This window comes from Macrobrachium rosenbergii, chromosome 6, assembly GCF_040412425.1.
Source record: "Macrobrachium rosenbergii isolate ZJJX-2024 chromosome 6, ASM4041242v1, whole genome shotgun sequence".
Classification (NCBI taxonomy): Eukaryota; Metazoa; Arthropoda; class Malacostraca; order Decapoda; family Palaemonidae; genus Macrobrachium; species Macrobrachium rosenbergii.
In genome coordinates this window covers 43,660,321-43,686,538 of record NC_089746.1, presented here as the reverse complement: position 1 = coordinate 43,686,538, position 26,218 = coordinate 43,660,321, and the positions used below count along the sequence as shown (strand labels likewise).

The 26,218-nt window shown below is 37.8% G+C and overlaps 1 protein-coding gene across 17 annotated transcripts in view; it reads left to right on the top strand.

Moving 5' to 3' along the window:
* dnc (phosphodiesterase dunce) overlaps window positions 1-26,218 on the top strand; it is an 878,593-nt gene that overhangs the window by 607,239 nt on the left and 245,136 nt on the right. Inside the window, exon 1 of one of the 17 annotated variants that reach the window (XM_067105665.1) lies at window positions 5,387-7,959. The exons of 15 other annotated variants lie outside the window; for them this stretch is intronic. In XM_067105665.1, the coding sequence (XP_066961766.1) occupies window positions 7,760-7,959 (200 nt within the window). In that variant the 5' untranslated portion in view covers window positions 5,387-7,759. Of the gene's footprint in view, window positions 1-5,386; window positions 7,960-26,218 lie in introns of those variants that run through there. One more of the 17 variants, XM_067105666.1, reaches the window with a different exon arrangement.

The window sequence follows — 26,218 nt, the reverse complement described above, 5'->3', positions numbered from 1 at the left end:
TCTTAGTTAAAAGCTTATGATTACTCCCCTCTCCCTTTCCCCTCTCTCTTTCCTCTCTCCCTCTCCCTCCCTCCCTCTCTCCCTCTCCCTCCTTCCCTCCCCCTCCCTCTCCCTCTCTTCCCCCTCTCCCTCTTCCCCTCTCCTATTCTACTTTTGGGTTGGTAAGAGCAGAGCGGATGCTGGCGAGGAGAAAGATCGAGTGGTTTTATGCCCGGGGTAGAAATAAAGTATCTGTGAATTACTCTCGGTTCTCTCTCGTAATCATTTGTCCCTGGGAGGAGGAGGAGGAGGAGGGAGAAGAGGAAGAGGGGGAAGAAGAGGAAGAGGAGGGAGAAGAGGAGGAGGAGGAGGTTGTTCTAAGTGGCACTCTGTCGTCATGGATTAATCTGTTTCTATATTTTTTATTTTTTATTTTCTTTATCCTCTCATCATTTTTCGTTCGCTTTCGATGTGCAGGAAGAGAGAGAGAGAGAGAGAGAGAGAGAGAGAGAGAGAGAGAGAGAGAGAGAGAGAGAGAGAGAGAGAGAGATACTTAGGCGTGTACAAAGATATTGAGAGACCTTCTATATAACCATATCTTGGGAAATATCTCTTATTAACGCTTATGGAAATTATACTGAAGAATCTCTCTCTCTCTCTCTCTCTCTCTCTCTCTCTCTCTCTCTCTCTCTCTCTCTCTCAAACACACATACGTGCACACACACATATGCGTGCACGCACACTCACGCAAAAAGACATTGCAGACAGAGTTGCTTGTTCGTGAGCGGCTGAGCTATCAAAGAGGTACTCTCCCAAAGTAAATACCGCTGGCGGTAATTTCAGTGTCTTCTCTTTTATATTATAAAAATAAAGACCTTGCGGTTAAGTTCATCGCACCTTTAAGGTCATCGCGGCTTTATTCGCTCGCATTATTAGATGACAATGCAGTAGTGTCACGTTATTATTATTGCGGGAGAAATGAATCATTAAGCCTGTACCATTAATTTATCTTGGTAAATTGAAGGATGACGACTGAAAGTCAGTCTCTCTCTCTCTCTCTCTCTCTCTCTCTCTCTCTCTCTCTCTCTCTCTCTCTCTCTCTCTCTCTCTCTCTTTTGTATACTTATTGCTCTCTCATTTCTGTTCGACAGTTCCATTTTATATCCCTTTGGAATGAATCAAACTCTACGTGCCGCTGAACGAGCTCTCTCTCTCTCTCCCTCTCTCTCTAGTATTTCTGTGGCTGTCTCATTTCTTTGAAACTATTCCATTTGATATCCCCTTTGAAGGGACCAAACATTGCTTACTACTGAACTCTCTCTCTCTCTCTCTCTCTCTCTCTCTCTCTCTCTCTCTCTCTCTCTCTCTCGTGTGAAACGTAATGTAAATCCAATTATTTATTTTTTCTGTGTATGACAAGTGATCTACGGATAAATAACCCCATTTTAAACATGTGCAAAATCTTACTCATGAAAACCCCTAGTAATATAGTAGAAAAATTTATGTAAAACTACTGACTTTTAGACGAAACTGTTATACTGATTAATACACACATACATAAACTATATATATATATATATATATATATATATATATATATATATATATATATATATATATATATGTGTGTGTGTGTGTGTGTGTATTAACCAGTATAACAGTTTCGTCTAAAAAGTCAGTAGTTTTACATAAATTTTTCTGTTATATTACTATATAGATATATATATATATAGATATATATATATATATATATATATATATATATATATATATATATATATATATATATATATATATATATATATACATACATACATCATATACAAAGGTAAATATTTGTTTAACTTGGTTTACTGAAGCTCATAAGTAAATTTCCCGTAACTTAGCTTCTAATCAAAATTGTTAATTTCTTACAGTGTTATTTGAAAGCAGGATTTCCCCATCTTCTTTATTAGCAGCTAGAAAAAATAACGTCGGTGTGATATTTTTTTTTCTTTTACAATAATTTTTAAACTGAATATTGTCGCCTTTTATTAATTCTTTCTTGTATTCGCTTCTCTCAGCATATACCCTTGAGAGAAAAAGGGTTTTTGCATTAATTTCCGAGCCTCGTTTTCAATACTTTTCTTATTTATCACCTCTTGCTTTTAATTTTCTCTTTATTTATCACCTTATTTTTTTATTCTCTCTCGACTTGTTCCCATTTTATACTTCATATGTTAACTACTTAAACTGTACAGTGAGTGCATCTTCAATACAATTTTGGTGGAGATTTTTCAATCTTCTCTTCGATTTTCGATCTTCCCTTTTGTTTTCAGTCTTCTCTTGTGATTTACAATCTTCTCTTGTGATTTTCAATCTTCCCCTGTGATTTTTCTGTATTTCCTTGTGATTTTCAATCTTACCTTGTGATTTTTCAGTCTTCCCTGCGGATTTTCAATCTTACCGTGTGATCTTTAATTTTCCATTTTGATTTCCAGTCTTCCCTTGTGATTTCCAATCTTCCCCTGTGATTTTTCTGTCTTTCCTTGTGATTTTCAATCTTCCCTTGTGATTTTTAATCTTCCCTCTTAATTTTCAATCTTCCCTTGTGATTTTTTAATCTTCCCTTGTGATTTTCAATCTTCCCTTTGGATTTTCAATCTTTCCCTGTGATTTTTCTGTCTTTCCTTGTGATTTTCAATCTTCCATTGTGATTTTTCAGTCTTCTCTTCGGATGTTCAATATCCCCTTGTGATTTTTAATCTTCCCCTCTGATTTTCAGTCTTCCTTTGTGATTTCCAATCTTCCCCTGTGATTTTTCTGTCTTTTCTTGTGATTTTCAATCTTCCCTTGTGATTTTTAATCTACCCTTTTGTTTTTCAATCTTCCCTTGTGATTGTTCTATCTTCTCTTGTGATTTTCAATCTTCCCTTGTGATTTTCAATCTTTCCCTGTGATTTTCAATCTTCTCTTGTGATTTTCTAACTTCCCTTGTGATTTTCAATCTTCCCTTGTGATTTTTCAATCTTCCCTTGTTATTTTCTGTCTTTCCTTGTGATTTTCAATCTTCCCTTGTGATTTTTCTCTCTTTCCTTGTGATTTTCAATCTTCCCTTGTGATTTTAATCTTCCCATGTGATTTTCTGTCTTGTGATTTTCAATCTTCCCTTATGATTTTTCATCTTCGGATTTTCAATCTTCCCTTGTGATTTTTAATCTTCCCTTTTGATTTTCAACCTTCCCTTATGATTTTCAATCTTTCCCTGTGATTTTTCTCTCTTTCCTTATGATTTTCAATCTCCCCTTGTGATTTTTTATCTTCCCTTTTGGTTTTCAATCTTCCCTTGTGATTTTTCAATCTTCCTTTGTGATTTTCAATCTTCTCTTGTGATTTTTCAACCTTCCCTTGTGATTTTCAATCTACCCCTGTGATTTTTCTGTCTTTCCTTGTGATTTTCAATCTTCCCTTGTGATTTTCAATCTTTTTCTGTGATTTTTCTGTCTTTCCTTATGACTCTCAATCTTCCCTTGTGATTTTCAATCTTTCCTTGTGATTTTCAATCTTCCCTTGTGATTTTCAATCTTCCCTTGTGATTTTTCAATCTTCCCTAGTGATTTTCAGTATTCCCTTGTGATTTTTCTCTCTTCCCTTGTGATTATCAGTATTCCTTGTGATTTTTCTTCCCTTGTGATTTTCAGTCTTCCCTTGTGATTTATAACCTTCCATTGTGATTTTCAATCTTCTTGTGAATTTCAAGACATCTGGAGAGGAATACAGTGTCTAGAGTAATGGGTTTGAAGTAAAGAATGTTCAGTCGGAAAGTCGGAAATTTTTCCAAATATTGGCGTTAGTTTTCAGTATCATAGAAATTTTGCACCAGAAACACTTAGGTTTAAGCACGCGTCTTCCTTGAGTGCAATGACAATGCTCAAAGTATATATTATATAAATTTGATATATATATATATATATATATATATATATATATATATATATATATATATATATGTATGTATGTATGTATATATGTGTGTATATGTAACATATATATGTATATATGTACATTTATTATATGCATATATAGAAATATATACATATATACTATGCATATACATATGCATATATAAATATATATATATGGACTCCTACCCGAAACTTTAAAAAATAAACTCATCAATTTTTGTACAAATCCCGAAGAACCACTGGACTCGTTTATTACAAACATGACTTGAAGAACCTTGCCTGTCATTGTCATCAAAAGAAATCAACACATTCTGAGGCGAGGCAAGAACAGAATTATTATTCTCCGACACGAATTGCATTACATGGGAAATGTTTGTCCTTGATGTGTGTGTGTGTGTGTGTGTGTGTGTGCGCGTGCATGCGTTTGTATATCTTCAGTTTTATAATCTCCGCAGCCAGTCAGCTGCTTATTGAATTATCCTATTGAGTAGTCCGCTCCGCAAACGTCGTGTGCATAGAATATCTGTAATCGACAAGTGAATAATGTAGGTTTACGTCCCTTCTCCCGCCAGAGCTGGAACTATTTCGCAAAAATGCCAAATCTATTTTCGTGCTCGACGCAACAAATTCGTGATGGTTTTATCCCTTCTTGCATTTGGCGATGAGTGAAAGGTTTTCTGTTTACTCTCTTGTTAGAAAGGACTCTTCGGCCTTTGACAGAGAACCGACGATATTTGTCATTCCAAAGGTGATGTTGCCTGAGGTAATGTGTGCTAATGCACACAAATGTACGCACACGCACGCAACCGCTATGTCACTCACAAATGTGCCTTTTGCGCCACTTTTTTTATACTGTAAAAGCCATGCTGAAGGTCCTTTTTAACTTTATGATGATACGACTTCGAGTTTGTTGAGGTTTCCTATAATTTTATAGGCTACGTTGGCCACGGTTTACGTGTTAATTTAAGGAGGACTGATTTCCTGTCCCAGAGAGAGAGAGAGAGAGAGAGAGAGAGAGAGAGAGAGAGAGAGAGAGAGAGAGAGAACGAACTTTCTCTCACCCTACACGATATAATGTCCCTTATCCCTCCTATTAGCCAACTAATTTAAAGAAACTTCATCGCTCGCCCCATTACTTCTCTAAACTTCGAACCACTATCACCCAAACTTCCTCCTCTACCACTCCCGTTCTCACTCTCCATCATGGCTGCCCACGTGAAAATAATTCTGTTTTATTTATCATCCCATCGCCATCATCACCCACGATCGTTTCTACGACACTACCTCCTCCTCCTTTGGTTCTTTCTCCTCCTCTTCCTCCTCCTCCCCCTTCTCCCTCCTGGAGCTACTCTTCATCCCACCGCCGACCCTAGCGCACCAACGCTTTCAGTCTCTCTCCCTCTCTCTCTCTCTCTTTCTCTCTCTCTCTTTATCCCAGCCCGCCCAACTGACTTGACTGACCCCAAGTCTCCTCAGTTGGATGTACGGAGTCGGAGAGTTCACTGCTGCTACGCCACTTCGTCGTAGTCCCCCTCGCCCCGTTGAGGAGTCTATGCGTTCCTCTCTCTCTCTCTCTTTCCTCCTCCTGCAGCAGCAACTGCAGCGTAGTATACGAGATCCCGAGGAGGAGGAGTTCGATTCACGTCCGTGCGTCGAGTGAAAAAGAAGCGGTCGTATTCCAGTGACATTTCGGGAGTAGTTAGAGCGTTATTTGTTCGCCATGAGTGTGGTGCGGTGACAAGACGGCCCTCTCTCTCTCTCTCTCTCTCACTCTCTCTCTACTACAGTAGGTGGCGGGCGGCTGTGGTTTTGCGTGAGGGCTGAAGGTCCTTCCAGCTCCGTGGAAAAAGTAAATAAGAGAGTGCAGCCGCAGCAGACACGCGCGTGTGGAGGATATTCCTCAGACGCGCGTGCGACCGACCACCCTTCTCTCGTTCCCCCTTTAGCAGCTGAAGAAGAAGTAGAGGAGGGGGAGGAGGAGGAGGAGGGGCGTTACGCCAAGAAGAAGAAGAAGAAGAGGAAGAGTGTTTTGCGTGCGTGATAGAGTGTGGCACCCACCTCAAGTGAGAGGGAGAACAAACCTTACTGTTTCGTGGTGCCAGGTACTGGCATTACTGAGGCATTACATTACCTGTGCTGCTGTTGCTGCTCTCATACACTCACTCTCACTCACTCACTCACTCACCTCGGCCGAGCACACCATACTGTGAACCAATTCGGGTGCCCGAGTGTGTGCGTGTGTGTGTGTGTATGTGTGTGTTTTGTCTGTCATGAAGAAATAACTGATTTTACTATCTTATTGATCCAGGTCTCCTCCTTCTGTGGAAGGGGAACGTGGGTTAAAGACCAGGAGAGAGAGAGAGAGAGAGAGAGAGAGAGAGAGAGAGAGAGAGAGAGAGAGAGAGCGCCATTAACGATGAAACCCCTACTACAAGCAGACCATGACAGCATAGGAGGTCCTACTGCTTCTGCTGTCCTTAAATTCGGTTGTGGCGTTTGTGATGTGAATTGAACGGCCGAAATAAGTGGGCGGGTGTGTATATGTGTGCTTGAGAGAGAAGGAAAGACAGAGAAAGGTAGAGAGAGAGAGAGGGGGGGGCGTTTATTATATTTCACACGCACACACATACTCTGGATCATAACAGAGGGGTCTGCTGTGAATGTACCGGTGGTTGGTGGTGCTGGTGTTAACGGCGGCAGCGGCAGCAGCGGCGTCGTGCGTAAAACAACCGCACGTGGCGTTGCGCAGAGTGCCAGAGGAGCGGTGGCACTGTGCCACCCCACCACCCCACCTTAAAAAAAAATAAAAAATCATAAAAGATAAATTATCGTTAATCATCGCTACACTCTACGTTCGCACCGACTTCAAATTGCGAATGTGCTCTCTCTCGTCATTTCAGTCGCCCTAAGTGACAAGGCCCCCGCAAACGGCAATTTGCGTTTTTGGCACCCACCGATATTTGTCTCCTCTTGATTTGTTTGTTTATCATTGCGGCCCCTATGCGGTGACCCTCAAGTGAGGATTTTAGAGGGTGGGCCACTAAGTCCGGTGGAGGTTCGAAGCTTTAAGTAGAGAGCTAAAAATTCATCTTCCATGTTTTGAAGTGTTACTGGAAGTGTGAAGGTTTGAAAATTAACAGTGGAAATTACAGTTCAGGTGCTTGTTTTACCCTCGAGTGAGGATTTTAGGGGGTGGCCCATAAATTCGGTGGAGGTTTGAAGATTTACGTAAAGAGTTGAAAGTTCATCTGTATCCATGCTTTGAAGTGTTACTGAAATTGTGAAGGTTGGAAAATTAAAATTGGGAATTACAGGTCAGTGGCTTTTTGGAGTCCCGAGTGTGTTCCATATCCACCGCCGACCTGGCAGGGCAGCGGGTCATCGTCGAGGAGCCTCCCAGCTCCCCGGAGGAGGAGGAGGGGGAGGAGGTTCCCCTCTTTCCTCGGCATCAGTCCTCCTCCTTCGATGCCCCGGGCACCGAGAATGAAGGCCCTCCGCCGCCACCGCCCGACTACCACCGCTTCCGCACGGCGAGTGGGAGCCGGAGGGAGGGCAACCCCTTCCGTTACAGGAGCCGCAACTTGTCTGGCGAGGGGGGCACTGTGGGCATTGGCGGTGGTCGAGTGCCAGGAAAGCAGGCTAGTTTTGATCTGGTGCCCCGGGGCCCACGACGTATCGCAGCGGCTGCGGCGGCTCGTGGCGGCGGAGACGGTGGTGACCCAAAGCTCCCACAGCGCAGCTTCTCCTTCAGGGAACGGTCGGATTCCGTCGGGGGCACGACGTCCCTGCACCCTCAGGCCGACGAGACTCATCAGTCACATGCCCATCACCTCTCGATGGACCTCGAGCTCCCCGGCGGCGCCACACTGCAGCAGAACCTCAGCGTCAACCACTCGTTCCCCGATCTGTACGGCATGGCGGGCAGGGACAAGCTACCTCGAACCCTCTCCACGTCCGCCCTGAGAATTAAAACGCGGTCGACCTTTTGGGAGAAATTCTGGCAAAGTCACCAGGAGGCGAGACTCGGCAGTAAATTGTGAGTATTCTTCTTCTTCAATCATATTTTTACTCGAGGACGTTTGCTGGGTGTTTAGAGGGTAGAGGGAAGGGGGCCATTTGGCATTGTTTCGGGTGGCCGTGCCCAGTGCCAACAGCTGAGTTCCTCACTACGGTCTTATTTCATATGACTGACAAACGGATACAGGAAACCTAATCTCGACTCACTATTTCTGCCTGGGATCTTTGCCTCGTGAATGTCGTGCCAGTCCCGTTTACGAAAAACAATTTTAGTGAAAAATTGTCCCTTAAAAAAAAGAAACATTGTATAAATGGGAGAAATTCTTGTCCTGGTTTCTCATTACAGAGTCGAACTTGGCTGCTGAATGTGTAACAGAGGGCGATGTTGCATCACTCTCGCAGATCACTCAATTTAGTCGAGTGCTGAAAACAGCAACAACACGTTCTTATACTACTTGTACTTTTCGTACATTCACAAGGGGGCGTCAAATTCGTCTTAAATTGGGAATACAGATGACATTCCCATTCCAGTCAGAGTGAAATTCCAGTGGCATTTTGCTACTTGATCACATCTTATTACTCCTCTATAGCCTTCAACTTCAGTGTTATATACAATATATTGTCTGCGAGGAAGATTACCAAACAGGTCCCAGGTCTTTTTATAAGAGCAAAGGCCAATTAGATGTTCCATGTAATGACCTTTTATAGCCTGAAGAGAATTGAAAAGAGACGAAGGAAGCAGATGCATGGGACTTAATAATCATGAAGTAAGAGATGTTATTCATGAAGTAAAAGATGTTATGATAGTCAGCAACAGCAGGTTATATTAGTAGGAAAAACAGGTTATGGCAGTCAAGTAAACAGGTTATTATGACATTAAGAGAAAAACAGGTTATGACAATCGGGAAAAATAGCTTATAACAGTTAAGTAAACAGGTTGTGACAGTCAGGAAAAAACTGTCCATGAGGATCAGGAAAAACAGGTTATAAAATTTCAGGTAAACAGATTATGACCGTCAGAAAAAAAAAGTCATGACAATCAGGAAAACAGGTTTTAAATTCAAGTAAGTAGGTTATAACCGTCAGGAAAAAATGGGTCGTGACAAACAATCAGGAACAGCAGGTTGTAGCAGTCAAGTAAACAGGTTAAGACAGTCGAGGAAAAAAACCTGTCTTGGAAAATAGGCGAAAAAAAGCAGGTTAAACCAGTCTTGGGAAAAGTCTGAAATAGTGAAGAAACCCAGATTATGATTATCAGGGAAAGCAGTTATCAATGGTTATGAAAAAACATACAATATAAGGGACTGAATGTAACTGGAGTCATGATTGTAAAAGGCAAGTTCAATGTTTAGCTTTTGCAGTGTGTAATGGCGAGTGTGAAAGGAGTATGAATAACCCACTAAAAGCAAAGCTTAGTGGAAGGTCACCCTGATAGCATATCACACAAAGCATTACATGGTAACTGGTGGTCTTGGAATTCTAGAAATTATCCAGTTAAATTCAGTAATATTCCATTTGAAGACTACATCTTTGTATGTTACAAAAACCCTTGTTTTGTTAATTGAATGCTTTTTATTATCGCATTATGGACATTTTCAACGTTGTTTTACATAGATTTGAACCCCTGCCAAAAAAATAAAGATTAGTATAGTATATCGTTAGGTAAAGTTTCCTTTGCAGCTCTGGAAGATCAGGTTTCCTTTCGGACTGAGTGACCCAGTTTTAATTCAATGGTTACGGTTTTCGTGCAAACCGAACATCTCTTAAAAAACCTATTATCATCATTAATATTCTTTCCTGCAAATTTCCTGTAGCCAAAATTCATTCACATCACTGTTGACCCAGGATGTGGCTCCAGATTATTCGAATTTAAGAACATCTGATCAGCCAAATATAAATATTCTTACCATCCTTGACTTTTGGAGTTGAATACCCGTAGACTCTTTCAGCAAGTGTCACTCGCCAATCTAGGTGGTCAAACGGTTATTATTATTATTATTATTATTATTATTATTATTATTATTATTATTATTATTATTATTATTATTATTATTAGAAGAAGAAGAAGAAGAAGAAGGTTAACCCTATTCTTATGGAACAAGCCCACCACAGGGGCCATTAACTTGAAATTCAAGCTTCCAAAGAATATTAAGGTGTTCATTTGAAAGAGGTAACAGGAGGTGAAGAGAAATACAGAAAGAAAAGATCACTTATTAGAAAAGAAAAAATAAATTAACGATTTAATAAATAAATAGATATAAACATAAGTAAACCGATAACTGTTCACAACGTATCAATTAACCCGTCCAGAAACGAAACACCGAACGCTTTTGATAGCCATTAGTAGATCGGTTGTGATGTCTCTGAACAGGGGTCAGATGTGATTCTACGCAATGGTAACTTTTGGATGCTCTTAGAATTTGCTCCCTTAAATATTGTGACAGTGGGCTGCCGATCTGTTTACATCGGCCTAACCTTCCCCACCCCACGCTCCTGCCCATGTACCTTGGGGGTCATATTCCGTTAGTGGATGTATTTCATTTCAAGTATAAAAACATGTATTTATGTGTATGTATATATAGTTATAATATATATTAATATATATAATATAATATATATATATATATATATATATATATATATATATATATATATATAAATGTGTGTGTTGTGCGTGTGTATATGTTCATGTCTGCATTTGTTCAGAGTTTGAGAACATGTTTGATGAAACGCATTTGCAAAGACAAACACAAACGAAAGCTTTCTGTGGCATCAACGCACCAAAGTTCCATCTGGTGCTGCTTTGTTTTTTCTTGTATTTTTTCCATCCACGTCAACCTTATAAAAAAAAAAGTAACACGCTGACCATAACATTTGTCACGCCTATTGGTTGGTGATACCTGTCAGTGAGATTCCTCTGTATGGAAGGTCATGCTTCGAGATATGAACCGAATGTTATTTGTTTTACGAGCTTCGATTCACTGGCATGTGTATCTAGTCATCCACGTCGAGGTAAACACGCACACACATACACACAAACATGCACACAAACACGCACACGCAGACGTTCTTGTTTTACAAACTCAAATTCACTGGCAGGTATCTCTGTACTCATCCACGTTAAGGCAAACATACACACAAAACACACACACACAAACATACATACACAAACGCATAGACACACAAACATTATACACACAAGCGCGCACTCACAAACACGCAAGCATACGTTCGTGTTTTACAAACTCAAAGTCAGTAGTAGGTATGTCTGTACTCATCCACGTCAAGACAAAAAAAAAAAAACACACACACACACACACAAACACGCACAGCCTCAAAGGACGAATGCGTGGACGCACGCACGTACAAACACAAGCACGCACCTGCACCAATCACCTGGGTAATGGCCCTTGCAAGCAAGCACTTGCAAGCACGGTTGTTGTCTATTAATACCATCGCGACTTCTTTTTGTCAACCGTTATCGACGAAATGGGTCGATAATTTTTTATTACTTTTTTATTTTAATATTCGTCTTGAAATCCATTTTTGCATCGGCGTCACCTCGAAAAAGTCTTTCCCCTTCCCCTCCCCTCCCCCCCCCCCACCTCCTCGGGAGACTTACGGCGTAGTCGGGAGACTAGAAGGGAGAAAGGAATGAAAGGGAGGAACTTTCTAATTGCGATCGGCGGGAACAATGCGCCTGTTGACTGTTCGAGATGTATTATAAGTCTTTCATTTCGAGTTGGCCCTCGTCTTTATTTCGGGTATGACGGAAGACGGGAAAGAAAGCAGGAAGGCAAGGAAGAAAGGCTGATAGAAAGAAACAAAAGCAGAAAAAAGATAGAACGAAAGAGAGAGGGAGAGAGAAAGATAGAAAGACAAATAGAATTTTACCCCAGTTTCACCCCAATTTCAACCTAATTTCATCCAAGTTTCACCCTAATTTCATCCAAGTTTCATCCCAATTTCACCCTAATGTCACCCAAGTTTCACCCCAATTTTACCCTAATATCATCCAAGTTTCACCCCAATTTCACCGAAGTGAAACTTTCGACTTTCACACAATCATCGTTAGGGGATTGTTTTGTTTATTTTAAAGCATAAAATTTTCTTCGTGTTGATACATACGACAAATTGAAATACGCTTTCACCACATAATCCTTCCTCCCATAGTAAGTCTGTCGGTAAAGATGCTTGTCAGAACTTTGTCATTCATTAGCAAAGGGTGAAGTGAAAAACGCTGCTTGCATTCTGAAGACCTCAGTAACGCTTCTGGTAACAAGGCCTGGTGTTGACTTCGTGAGACCTTTCGTTATTGCTCTCTCTCTCTCTCTCTCTCTCTCTCTCTCTCTCTCTCTCTCTCTCTCTCTCTATATATATATATATATATATATATATATATATATATATATATATATATATATGTATATATATGTATATAATTTATATATATGTATAATATATATATAATTTATATATATTATAATATGTATATAATTATATATATATATATATATATATATATATATATATATATATATATATATATATATATATATATATATATATAATACATTGTGTGTATGTTTGTTCGTTCGTATTTGTGCTAATTTACCCAATTCTTCAATTTTTTCATGGATATTTACTTGAGCGAGGACTTCAAGCAAATACATCAATCCATTTTGACATCTTGCCAGGCTAGGGCCGGGCACAGTCCGAACTGGTTCTCCGTACAGCTATGCCGTCGGCTATTTATGAATAATTCAATCCGCTGTCATCTGTAATCATATTGGGACTCAAACGCCAATAGGACAGGAGACGGTGCAATTATTTTAGGCGAAGTCCGTCTTTTGTTCTTTTCCTTAGAAATTTTAGTTGTTTTTCATTTTTGGGGAGAATGGGATGATTTCTCCCCGGGAAGAATGGGATGATTTCTTCCCGGGAAGAATGGTGATTTCTCCACGGGAAGAATGGGATGATTTCTTCCCGGGAAGAAATCATCCAATTCTTCCCGGGAAGAATGGGGTGATTTCTTCCCGGGAAGAATGGGGTGATTTCTTCCCGGGAAGAATGGGGTGATTTCTTCCCGGGAAGAATGGGGTGATTTCTTCCCGGGAAGAATGGGATGATTTCTTCCCGGAAAATATGGGATGATTCTTCCCGGGAAGAATGGGATGATTTCTTCCCGGAAAATATGGGATGATTTCTTCCTGGGAAGAATGGGACGATTTTTTCCCTGGAAGAATGGGGTAATTTCATCCCAGGAAGAATGGGGTGATTTCTTCCCGGGAAGAATGGGATGATTTCTTCCCTGGAAGAATGGGATGATTTCTTCCCGGAAGGAATGGGGTAATTTCTTCACGGGAAGAATGGGGTGATTTCTCCCCGAGAAAAATGGGATGATTTCCATTCGGATTCCACAATAAGCTGTAGGTCCCGTTGCTAAGTAACCAATTGGTTCTTAGCCACGTAAAATAAGTCTAATCCTTCGGGCCAGCCCTAGGAGAGCTGTTAATCAGCTCAGTGGTCTGGTAAAACTAAGGTATACTTAACTTTTTTCTTCCCTGGAAGAATGGGGTGATTTCTTCCTTGTGGAAAATCTCTGTTCAGATTTCAGCCTGAGTAGTGGCCAGGGAGAAGTGTGTGTGTGTCTGTGTGTGTATGTGTACGTATGTGTGTATGTGTACGTGTGTGTGTATGTCCATGTGTGTGTTTGTGTTGGGGGAAGTGGTATATTTTCATTTTCCACAAACAGGAAAAACGTCGTTATGGTTTTCATTTCTTAAAGTGGTTTAAATTGTCTTCTATTCTTGTTTCCTTAATGCTGTAATTTTATATATATATATATATATATATATATATATATATATATATATATATATATATATATATACATATGTGTATGTACATATATATATATATATATATATATATATATATATATATATATATATATATCCTTTATATATGTATACATATATATCCTTTATATATGTATACATATATATATATATATATATATATATATATATATATATATATGCGCGTGTGTGATTATGTATTTATAAACACACATCAAGCCCGTTAACCAAACAACGGCTGATGGTGGCACTATAAGGAGGCACTGGCTGAGTCAACATATGTATCGTATGCTTAATGGCCTGAAATCTTGGCAGGCGCCTCTTGGTACCTTTATAAATTCGGCTGTAAAGTGTTCGCTGCCACGTATCGGTTGGTTTGAGTATCCAGAGGTCCACATCAGGCTCTGTATGCCTCTAAGAGCTTTATCACTTTTACTGAGCAAGAGCCCGTGCTGGCATAACACCAGCTCAGTCTAAAAGTAGATATTTTCAGTATGAATTCTGAAGCTGAATGTTTCGTATATGAGTCTAGTTTATGTGACCACACGTGTGGATGTTTGCCGAATGTGTATAATGTTACACATGTATAATGTTACACAAGTTGTATAATGTTACACATGTATAACGTTATAGACTCGAGAAATGTGTTATTGTATGTATAGACGGTGGGTTTGTGGTAACGTTCAGTCCTTGATGTTGGTCTGACTGTGGTTTTAACGACTGATTTTTGTCGTTACTGCTGTGTCATAAATGTCTGTTGTCTGGCAGTTTCTCAACTGAGGTTTTTTGTAGATTTGTGTTTTTGTTAATTTTTTTAACTTTTAACTTTTATATATATATAATATATATATATATATATATATATATATATATATATATATATATATATATATATATATATATATATGTTTATATATATAATATATTATTATATGTATTATATACACACATATATATATTAATTTTATATGAATAAATATTTACATATATACATATATATTGCAGTTCTCCCCCCAGCGATAACTTGCTCAGCAAGTAGGCGAGTTACTCATTGCGCCTTGTATATAGGATCTTGCACTCACTAATAGTAGCGTTATCACAGCCCGCATGGCTGTCGTGATGCGTTAGTACTTTGAAGAGGACTCATGGCGCCGTAGACTCAACTTGAGATTATAAAACCTTTTCAAGTGTGAGAGCCATTATGGCTTCACTTGTTCCTCATTGGCGTTGCCCCTATTAAGTTATGTAACTCGTCATATCGAAGAAATTCCCATTTTCCATTTTCGTTTAATCTACAGAATCGCTACACACCTGCTGCAACATAATTTTTACGAGTTTTCTTTCTTTCTTTTAAATCATCAGCTGAAAATCATTATTATTATTATTATTATTATTATTATTATTATTATTATTATTATTATTATTATTCAGAAGACGAACTCTGTTCATATGGAACAAGCCCACAAGGGCCATTGTCTTGAAATTCAAGCTTCCAAAAAATACTATTATTATATTTATTATTATTATTATTATTATTATTATTATTATTATTATTATTATTATTATTATTATTATTATTATTATTACCCTATTCATTTGGAGCAAGCCTACAGGGGCCATTGACTTGAAATTCAAGCTTCCAAAGAATATGGTGTTCATTAGAAAGAAGTAACAGAAGGTAATGGGAAATACAGAAAGAAGAGATGACTTATTTAAAAGAAAAAACAATAAAAATTTAAAAAGATTAAAATTAAAAATTATAAAAATATAAAAAATAAAGGATGAAAAATAAAAACTAAAAAAATAAAATAAAAAAAAAAAAATGTAAAATAAATAAATGAAAGAAAATAAAAGGACAAGGAGATAAGTAAATGAATATGAGGAAATAGAAAATAAAACAGATACACCTGAAATTCAAGAGACGTCAGCAGCAGGAGGAATGAATTCGCACCTCGCTTAAACATTTGGAGATCAGAAGATCCCACAACTGCACCAAAGCAACCTATCCCACATTTTAGTCGTGGCCAGGATAAAGCTCCTACCAAACTCATTAGTATTAAACCTGATGCTAGATATGTTTCTTAGGAAATGATCGAGGCGAATTTTTCAGACTCTTGCTTAGATGTCATTCTGTATGAGGTCAATTAAGAAATTTGTGTGGCGTCATTAATATGCCAGGTGTGTGACGTCATTGTGACGTCACGAAGCATTCTCGGAGATTTAGGGCACGCGAGGATGTGGTAGAATGTTATGTTGTCTTATTTTGCATTTTCAAACAAGTGTAAGAGTCGTCATTAGTACTAAAGAAATGTATCCCTCCCATAAATAAAACAACTCAGTTCAAGAACATTATGTTCAGACTTCATGTAAGCTAGAAACAACAAAATGCCTATATTGATTATATATATATATATATATATATATATATATATATATATATATATATATATATACATACATACATACATACACACATACATATACATATATATAATATACATATATATATGTATACATGTGTGTATATATATACACACATATACATACATATTTAAACTTCAAAGCCTCCTTTCTTAATTACTGAAGTCACACAAAGTCCACTTTATGCTCTGGGAAAGAAAAAAAAATCTCGAATTTAACCTTTTGGATGCATTGCCCTTATACATTGTTAATAGGAGTCTTTCGTTCTCTTATATGTCAAAAGTGACTCAGCTCTGTTCATCAGCTGATTGATTCTCCTCCTCCTCCTCCTCCTCCTCCTCCTCCTCCTCCTCCTCCTCCTCCTCCTCCTCCTCCTCCTCCTCTTCTTCTTCTTCATGATATCTCCATGTAGATAGTTGGTCGGACGTTAAGAACGAAGTGAATAAAATGGAAATATTTTAAATAATTTTTTGTGGCCATCGATATTATTATCTCGGCCATTTTAAAAGGGCATTCTAAGCCAAATATTTCCATACACTGTTGTTTGTTTGTATGTACGTTTCTGCAGCTGCTGGTGTCGTCCATCTGTCAATGAGCTAATTTGCAAGTGACGGGCATTGTGAATTATGGCGTCGTCACTAAATCTAGGCGTTAAAGAGATATCTGGCAACTTCACGATGGTTGCTCCTTAATGATGTTCCATATTAGACATTACTTAATATTGTTCCTTGTTTGACATGACTTCGTCGTATGGTAGACGTGATTTTTGTCACGTGTTTTACTTGTTTACGCTACTTTGTTGCACGTGGAGCAGTGTTGCCATATATTTCTTGTTACTCTGTGGAGTTGCCAGATACCTCCATAGTAGGTCGTTACATGTAACGAAATTCGTTAAGCAGATTTAACCATTAACGTACATACGTACATCTTATTAATTCGGTTTATTAATGTATACGAAAATAATTCACTGAAATAAAAAGTAAGGATTTTGCTTTATAGATGGATTTAATCTATAATCTGACTTTACGGCCATAAACTTATGTAGGTCAAAAGACTGATTATAAGAGATATTTTAACGTATTTTTTTATGTTTTTATGAAGACTGGGCTCTCATTCAAATCCTCATTATAGTAATAATAATAATAATAATAATAATAATAATAATAATAATAATAATAAGAAGAAGAAGAAGAAGAAGAAGTAGTAGTAGTAGTAGTAGTAGTAGTAGTAGTAGTAGTAGTAGTAGTAGTAGTAGTAGTTAGTTAGTTAGTTATCTCCTCTCCCTAGTTATGAGAGATAACTGAGAGTCAGAGGCATTGTTCAGCGGAAAGTAACTGCTTTTATAGCAGCTCTTCAGAATAACGTTATAAGTTTACCTTACACATTTTTTTTTATGATCTCGCCATTATTGTAAATCGCCATTACGTGTGGAATCATGTTTTTCACTATTATGCTGTTGTCTATAAATATTTTCTATTAACTGAGTAATTTCCATTTTTATATATCGGTATCTCCCAAGAAAAAAACCTAGTTTTGGAAGGCAAAAATAGAAGTAGGAATTTCGAAGAGCCTAGATCTTAAATTTCAGGCTTAAAATTACCCATGCAGTAATGTTCTTCAATATTATGTTATGTCTGTCTATAAAAATTCTATACTAGTTTAGTTGGTTTCCATTTTGATATATCTGTGTCTTCTTACAAAACAAGTTTTGGAAGGCAAAAGAGAAACAGATTTTCCAAGAGCCCAGGAGATCTTAAATTTAGAGGCCAAATCGATTTTAAAAGACAAAATGTTTATTAAGCTTTTCAAAAATAATTTTTGGAAGATTGAACGCAGTGTATTCTAGATGCATGTATGTAGTTGGGGATTAGTAGTAGTCTGCTGTAAATCATTTAATTTTTATTGTACCTCCATTCATATTCTCTTTCTGCCATGTTACATTCCACCTTCTCTTAACAATTGTTTCTTAGTTTTTATCGTGTTACACCTTTGTAACCTTTTATTCTCAATTTTCCTTTCGGCGCAGAATGACCTCTTCATAGGTCGCAGCACTTGGTCTTGAGCCTAAATGGTGTATTCCATTTCTATTTTATTCTGTTCCATAGAAGTCATATGACTATTCTAAACCATTCAATGAATAAAGATTTAAAGAAAAAAAGATTCAGGAAGGAACAGAAAGCACCATCATTATAGAGGCACGAGGACGAGGAATCCTTCCTCTAGCTTACACAGTCTGTTATATACAGTCACTCTCTCAGAGAAACCTCGAGTGAGGCCTCACGACTCTGTGTCATACTGAGTTGAAGATCATTAGCAAGGCCCTTTGGGGGTGACGGGGCGGGCGGGAGGGTTGGTAAGGGGGAGGGGGGGGGAGAGAGGAGGAGGCCTGGATGGACCTGACCTGCTGGGGGTGGAGGGGAGGGAGGTGTTGGGAGGGAGTCAGGAGAGAAGCTCCTTACAGTGCACCAGCTGTCAATATTGTGATGGTCCTGTGGTGTCCTCCACTCCACGTTCGCCTCTCTCTCTCTCTCTCTCTCTCTCTCTCTCTCTCTCTCTCTCTCTCTCTCTCTCTCTCTCTCTCAACTTATGACCAGTAGTTTTTTATGAGTACTGTGCTCTTATTGATTTTTTTAAATGTTATTTCTTTAAATGATTTCCAGGTATGTCTCTTTGGTATCGCTTTCTGTATTACTTGCACAAAATCACGTGAAATTGTTTTTAATCCTTTCTTAAACTGATTGACAGCTTCCTGTTTAATGTTGCCAGTCTGTCAAGATTCGTCGTTTTTCATGTCTTAGCCTCATCACGTCATTGAAAGCACAAAATACAAGTCTGAATTACACCTCAAGACATCGTCATTGCTTGGTTAATCCGACCTCCCGAACGTTTGTAAGCGGCGTCCACACGGCAATAAAACAAGTCATAAATCACCCGTAGGTAACTCTTTGCATATATCACGAACTTGTTGAATACAAGTCAACGACTTATTGGTAGCCCCAATACGATTATCCAGCATGTGCCAAGGGTTTGTTTTCCGGTTGGTGACTTGTTTTCAACATGTTTGTGATAGGTATAAGCTTGTTCTCCGGTTGTTGACTTGTTTTCAACATATTTGTGATATATATAAGCTTGTTTACCAGTTGTTGACTTGTTTTCAACTCGTTTGTGACATGTTTGCGATAAATTGCTGACATGTATATGACATGTTTTACTCGAGTGTGGACTCTTCTACTATTATTTTTACTTCATTGCTGAGCAAAGGCTTCCCCTGACGTTTGTTGTAGGCGCCATCCATCCAGTGCTATTATTATTATTATTATTATTATTATTATTATTATTATTATTATTATTATATTATTATTATATTATTATATTCAGAAGATGAACCCTATTCACCTGGAACAATCCCACCACAGGAGTCACTGACTTGAAATTCAAGCTTCCAAAGAATATATTCATTCGAATGAAGTAACAGAAGGTAACGGGAAGCACAGAAAGAGGGGATCACTTTTTATAAAAACAGATAAACTAACAAATAAATAAATAAATAAATAAATAAGAAAAAATCCAAGTAAATTATTTAAATACAAGGAGAATTGTATTAGAGTATTAATGCATTGCATCGTCGATTGAACTTCTGAAGAAGTTACAGTTGCACGACGTCCTCAGCGAGGCTGTTCCACAGTCCAACGATGTGAGGAATATTTACAAAGACGGATTCTGTTTATAAATTGACGTCCGCACCTTTGTCGTTTGTCCGGAAACAGCAGAAAGAGAGAGAGAGAGAGAGAGAGACGAGGCTTTGAGAGGAGATACGAAGAGACACAATGACCAAGACGGTTTAGTTATTCAGTGTAGTGACACTTCTTTTCTTCTTCTTCTCCTTACCCTGGATGAAGAGGCCGGGTCGTTATCGCCCACCCACACGGGGAGGATTCTGAAGAAGAATTTTCTTGAAGGATAAATGGAAAGATAAATAGATTTCTGTGCCTTCCTTTATTGTTTCAAGGCTTTTATACAACGTGATGAAGTGGTCTTCTAAGGTAAACAGATGTCAGAGCTGAGAGAAGTCGGGTCAAACCGTGATTAAGACACGTTATGTAAATGGTTTTTTTTTTTATATCTCTTCCGCATTTTGGTTCACAGTTCTGTCTTTAATTAGGCTCTTGTTTTGTGAGCGTTTTGTGAATGCACTTGTCAGATGTTGTCGGGATTGTCAGGTATACTTGAAGATATGTTTTATTAATATTATTCTTCTTCTTCTTCTTCTTCTTCTTCTTCTTCTTCTTTTAACGTGCTTATTATATTATTATTATTGTTGTAGTAGGTGTTGTTACTAATGTTAAGCAAACAACGAGTAATTAAAAAATTTTCGAAGCCCATACATACATATATACATGTATAAATATATAAAATTATATTATATATATAATACACACAAACACACACACATATATGACATATATACAGTACATATATGTATACGTATATACATACATATATCTATATGTATACATATATCAATACATGTACATATATATTGATATATGCATACATATATCAACAAAGATGTACATGTGAGTATATGTGTATGTGTTTGTCTGTCTGTATATATAGCACCGAACAAGCCCACGTCAGGACCATTGACTTGAAATTCAAGTTTCCAAAGACGATGATGATGATGATGATGATGATTATTATTATTATTATTATTATTATTATTATTATTATTATTATTATTATTATTATTATTCGGAAGATGAACATCAGTCATATGGAACAAGCCCACAAGGACCATCGACTTGAAATTCAAGCTTACAAAAAATATGGTGTTCATTTGAAAGAAGTGACGGAAGGTGATACGAAATACAGTAAGAAGAGATTAGATTTAATGATGCTGTGAAACTCTCAGCCGCGGCCCATGAGACTTTCAGCCACGGCCCGGTGGTGGCCTGTGTTGTTGGCACCTTTATCGGTACCAGACGCACGATCACGGCTAACTTTAACCTTAAATCAAATAAAAACCAGTAGTTTTTAAGATCTGAGGGCGGAAGAAAAAGTGCGGACGGACAGACAAATAGCCATCTCAATAGTTTTCTTTTACAGAAAACTAAAAAGGAATTCTGTCTCATCCTTAACTTTAGGTCTCTGCTTGCAAAAGAATTATTCTGTCTCCTCCCTTCCCTTTAGTTATTTATTTGCAAAAATAGTATTCTATTTCCTTCTTCCTTTTAGTTCTCTTTTTGCAAAAACAGTATTCTATCCCTTCGTACCTTTTACTTACCTATTTGCAAAAATGCTATTCCGTCTCTTCTTTTACTTATTTGCAAAAATATTATTCTATTTCCTCCTTCCTTTTAGTTCTCTATTTACAAAAACAGTATTCTGTCTCTTCCTACCTTTTACTTACCACTTTGCAAAAATATTATTCCTTCTCTTCTTTCCTTTTAGTTCTCTGTTTGCAAAAATATTTTTTTCGTCTTTTCCTTCCATTTATGTATTTATTTGCAAAAATATTGTTATGTCTCTTCCTTCCTTTTAGTTATCTATTTGAAATCGTAGTCAGCGAGTAAATAAAACTTTCGCGAGATAAAATCGAGATCCTTTAAAACTCTTGTTCTCCCTTAGCCCCCTTCCTCCCGGGGTATGGGGGAGGTGGGGTTCCTTGCTGCTCCCAAGAGAGCCCGGGATGTGACTCGTAGAAAGCGGGACTTTTTTTTACGAAGTCTCATTTTATTGTTGTCTCATCGATTTTCTATATGTCATTAGAACATGATCACACGACGATATGCCAGCTGGCAGGGATTGTTAGCCCTGGGGAAGAGGTGTTGGGTTGGGGGCGGGGTCCTGTCTGTAGCGTTCAAGCTCAGAATTCGGGGTAAAGAGGTCTTGTCCGGTTGTTATGTTGACGCCCTTGTCGTACGTGGTGTGTAGTTTTTTTTTTTTTTTTTTTTTAAGCCTGCCCTTGTGTGTGTGTGTTTTTTGTATTACTCAGGGCCTGTCCTTGTGTTTTCGTTACAATGGCTTTTATTACCAACAATTTGGGATAATTTTTTTTTAAGTTGGTAAATTTTTTGATGTGGAATCACAAGCAGGAATGTCACATGAGAAACATTTTATTTTTTTATTTAAGCATTTTTATGTACATATGTTTTTTTTTGGGGGGGAGGGGGCGCGGTTGGGAGTAAGTCTGCAATAGCCTACTCATAAGCCAAAGAAACACTCTCCGGATTTGATTACAAGTATCATAACAAGTATATTTGTTACCATATTAAGCCCTGTTTTAAAATATTTAAAGTTCTTTTAGATCGTAATCGACTCGAGGTCGACAAGACCAAGGAGAACTTGATGTTGGAAAAAACGAGAGACAAACTCGATCTTGCGTCCGAAGATCGACTAGGATGTTGGAGCTTCTCGGGAAAGAAAGTTCGAGGAAAAAAAAAAAATCTAGAAACTGGTGCTTAAAAGCGCTTGATTTTTTGGGCTTGCTGCCAAGACTTTTGGGGTCTTGGCAAGGTCTTGGTGTCGCTGGAAACAACGTAAACGGAGGAATAAGTCTCTGACGTTTTATAGGTCCTGCTTTTTGAAGCTTTTTCTTTCTTTTTTTAATGTCTGGAGGTTCCTGAGTTTCTTTTACTCTCTCGTATTTGTAGAGTTTTTTTTTTTTCATTTCTGATTTGTGTTATTTTTTTCTACGGTTTCCTCACCTTTCTTTGTCCGCACCCTTTTGTCCTCGCCTTTCATTGTCCTCACCCTTCTTATCACTCACCCTTTTTGTTCTCACCCCTCTTCTCTTCATCTTTTTGTCCTCACCTTTCTTTTCATTACCCTTCTTTTCCTCACCCTTCTTTTCCTCATCTTTCTGTATTCACCTCTCTTTGTCGTCACCCTTATTATCCTCACCTTTTTGTCCTCAACTTTCATTTCCTCACCCTTCTTTTCCTCAGCTCTCTTTTACTCACCCTCTTTGTCCTCGCCGATCTTTCCCTCACCTATCCTTTCCTCGCCCTTTTCCTCACCTTTGTTTTCTACATCTTTCTTTGTCCTCACCCTTTTTTGTCCTTACCTGTCTTTTCCTCGCCGTTCTCACCCTTCTTTTTCCTCATCTTTCTTTTTCTCACCTTATTTTCCCCCATCCCTCTGTGTTCTCACTCTTCTCTTACTCACCCTTCTTTTCCTTACCTTTCTCTGTCTTCACCATTCTTTTACTCACCTTCTTTTCCTCACCGTTCTTTGTCCTCACCCATCTTTTCCTCACCTCCCTTTTCCCAACCTTTCTTTTCCTCACCTTTTTTGTCCTCACCCTTCTTTTCCTTCTTCCCAACAGGTTTGGAGGAGATAATCCCATTAGGATGTTCGATCAGTCAGTCCTGAAAAAGAAATGACAAAATAATAACTAAAGAATGTGAAGAGTAGTCGATATCAGCGTTAGGCCTTGACGTCTAAAGAATAGACTTTGAATGCCGTAGTTCCCGCCCCCTCTCAATTTTTTCAGATTAAATATGGATTTATTTCTTCAAATGAAACATGGATTTATTTCCTCAATATAAAATGGACTTATTTCCTCAATATAAATATGGATTTATTTCCTCATATTCAGTATGGATTTATTTCCTCGAATTAAATTGGATTTATTTCCTCAATGTAAATATGGATTTATTTCCTCAAATTACATGTGGATTTATTTCCTCAAACTGAATGTGGATTTATTTCCTCAAATTAAATATGGATTTATTTCCTCAAATTAAACATGGATTTATTTCCCCGGTCTAAAGGTGAGAGATTACGTTGTAATGAATGATTCGGTTTGTTTTTCAAACAAAAACAATTTTATGGGATATGTATCATGAACGTTGAAGCAGCCACCCTTTAAAATTTTGTATTTTATTTGCTTTTTTATTTTGTATTAACTTGATTTTATTATATTTAAAAAAATTCTTGTCAACAAAATATATTCGTTTATATTGGGTTAGGTAAGTTGAAGTTAACCAGTTAACTTTGAAAATATTAAGAAATAATTCAGTGGAGGTGATATGTTGAATTAAGATAAAAACTATTGAGAGAGAGAGAGAGAGAGAGAGAGAGAGAGAGAGAGAGAGAGAGAGAGAGAGACAGACAGACAGACAGAGAGAGAGAGAGAGCTGTGTGACTTTTGTCTAGAGAAGGCGAACATGATTGAAGTTAAATCATTAAGTTCAAAATATTAAGAAATAATTCAACAGAGGTGATATGTTGAATTGGAATAAAAATTGATTGATTGAGAGAGAGAGAGAGAGAGAGAGAGAGAGAGAGAGAGAGAGAGAGAGAGAGAGAGGTAGGCTTTTTAAAGTTAACTCGTTAACTTTGAAACAATTAAGAAATACTGACGGAGGTGATATATGGAATTAAGATAAACACTATTAATTGAGAGAGAGAGAGAGAGAGAGAGAGAGAGAGAGAGAGAGAGAGAGAGAGAGAGAGAGAGAGAGAACTGTGCAGACTTTTGTGTGGAGAAGGCGAACATAATAATGGCCCCCTTTAAGGCGTGTTTTCGGATAAACAAACATTCGACTTCAGTCTTGGCCCTATTACACAAATCTCGTTACAATGAAGATACAGTCGTCTTGATACAATGTCTTTTTTTACTTGTTGTAGATGATAACTGGCCAATGTAAAGCTACCTAATGATATATATATAACTATGTTGCAGGGGCCATGTAAAGTACAGTATAGCTTATGGGGATATAATAAGCATATCTAAAATGTATTGCTGATGTATATACTGTAGAGAAATATGCTGTCCTGGGTTATTCAGAGACGCTTGTATTCTCTTAGGTTATGTAAAGTAGTATATTGTTAGCAAGGATAAAAATAGAATAGTATACATGGAGGAATATTAGTCTTTTGAGACATAGTAGTGTGTAGTCTTTGGGATTGCTGAGGGAAGTATGTAGTGTTCAGTATGTATAGAGTAATATGCAACCTTACTGACTCTTGGGATATACTGAAAAGTATTGAGGCTATAATAAGTAGTATGTAGTCTTACAGACTTCTGGGATACACTGAAAAGTATTGAGGCTATAATAAGTAGTATGTAGTCTTACAGACTTCTGGGATACACTGAAAAGTACTAAGGTTATAATAAATAATATGTAATCTTACAGACTTCTTGGATATACTGAAAAGTGTTAAGATTATAACGAGTAGTATGTAGCCTTACAGTCTTGTGGGATAACTGAAAAGTATGTACGTCCTTTGGTCTGCACAGAGAAATATTATATGGCGGCATTTTTGCATCGCTTGTGGTTATAATAATCTGCCGGGGTATATTGGGGCATTAAAGCTTGTGGCATTTCTCGACACGGAGGTCTTTGTTCCCTGCTGGGAGTCTCCCGTGCCCATAACTCACCCCCCGAGAGACGGGGGAGGATCACTTGCGAGCTAAAGAATTAACCTTGTGTAAACTATCCACACCTCCTAACCCCCACTTTTCGCCATCCTTTGGTTCCTCCTCCTCCTCCTCCTCCTCTTCTTCTTCTTCTTCTTCTTCTTCTTCTTCTTCTTCTTCTTCTTCTTCTTCTGTTACTGGTACTTCTTTCATATGAACACCATATATTTTGGAAGCTGGAATTTCAAGTCAGTGGCATCTGTGGCCTTGTTCCATATGAATAGAGTTTATCTGCCGAATAATAATAATAATAATAATAATAATAATAATAATAATAATAATAATAATAATAATAATAATAATAATTCACTCGACGTTTATGGTACAGAATAGTTCCTGGAGATTTTTCGTCAAATTATTAACCTTCATGTGTGTTCTTATCGAGGCCTTGCTCCGTGTTGAATTCTCTGTTGGGAATTTTCTTTCTTTCTTTACTTAGAAACGTAATTTCACGTAATTTTATCAGATTTGCTTAATGTTTATGTGGTCAGTATGACAGGGTGTTAACAGAAAGAAGTATGCTCTTCTGAACATTCCAATTGTTTAACTGATTACCGTGAATTCTAGTT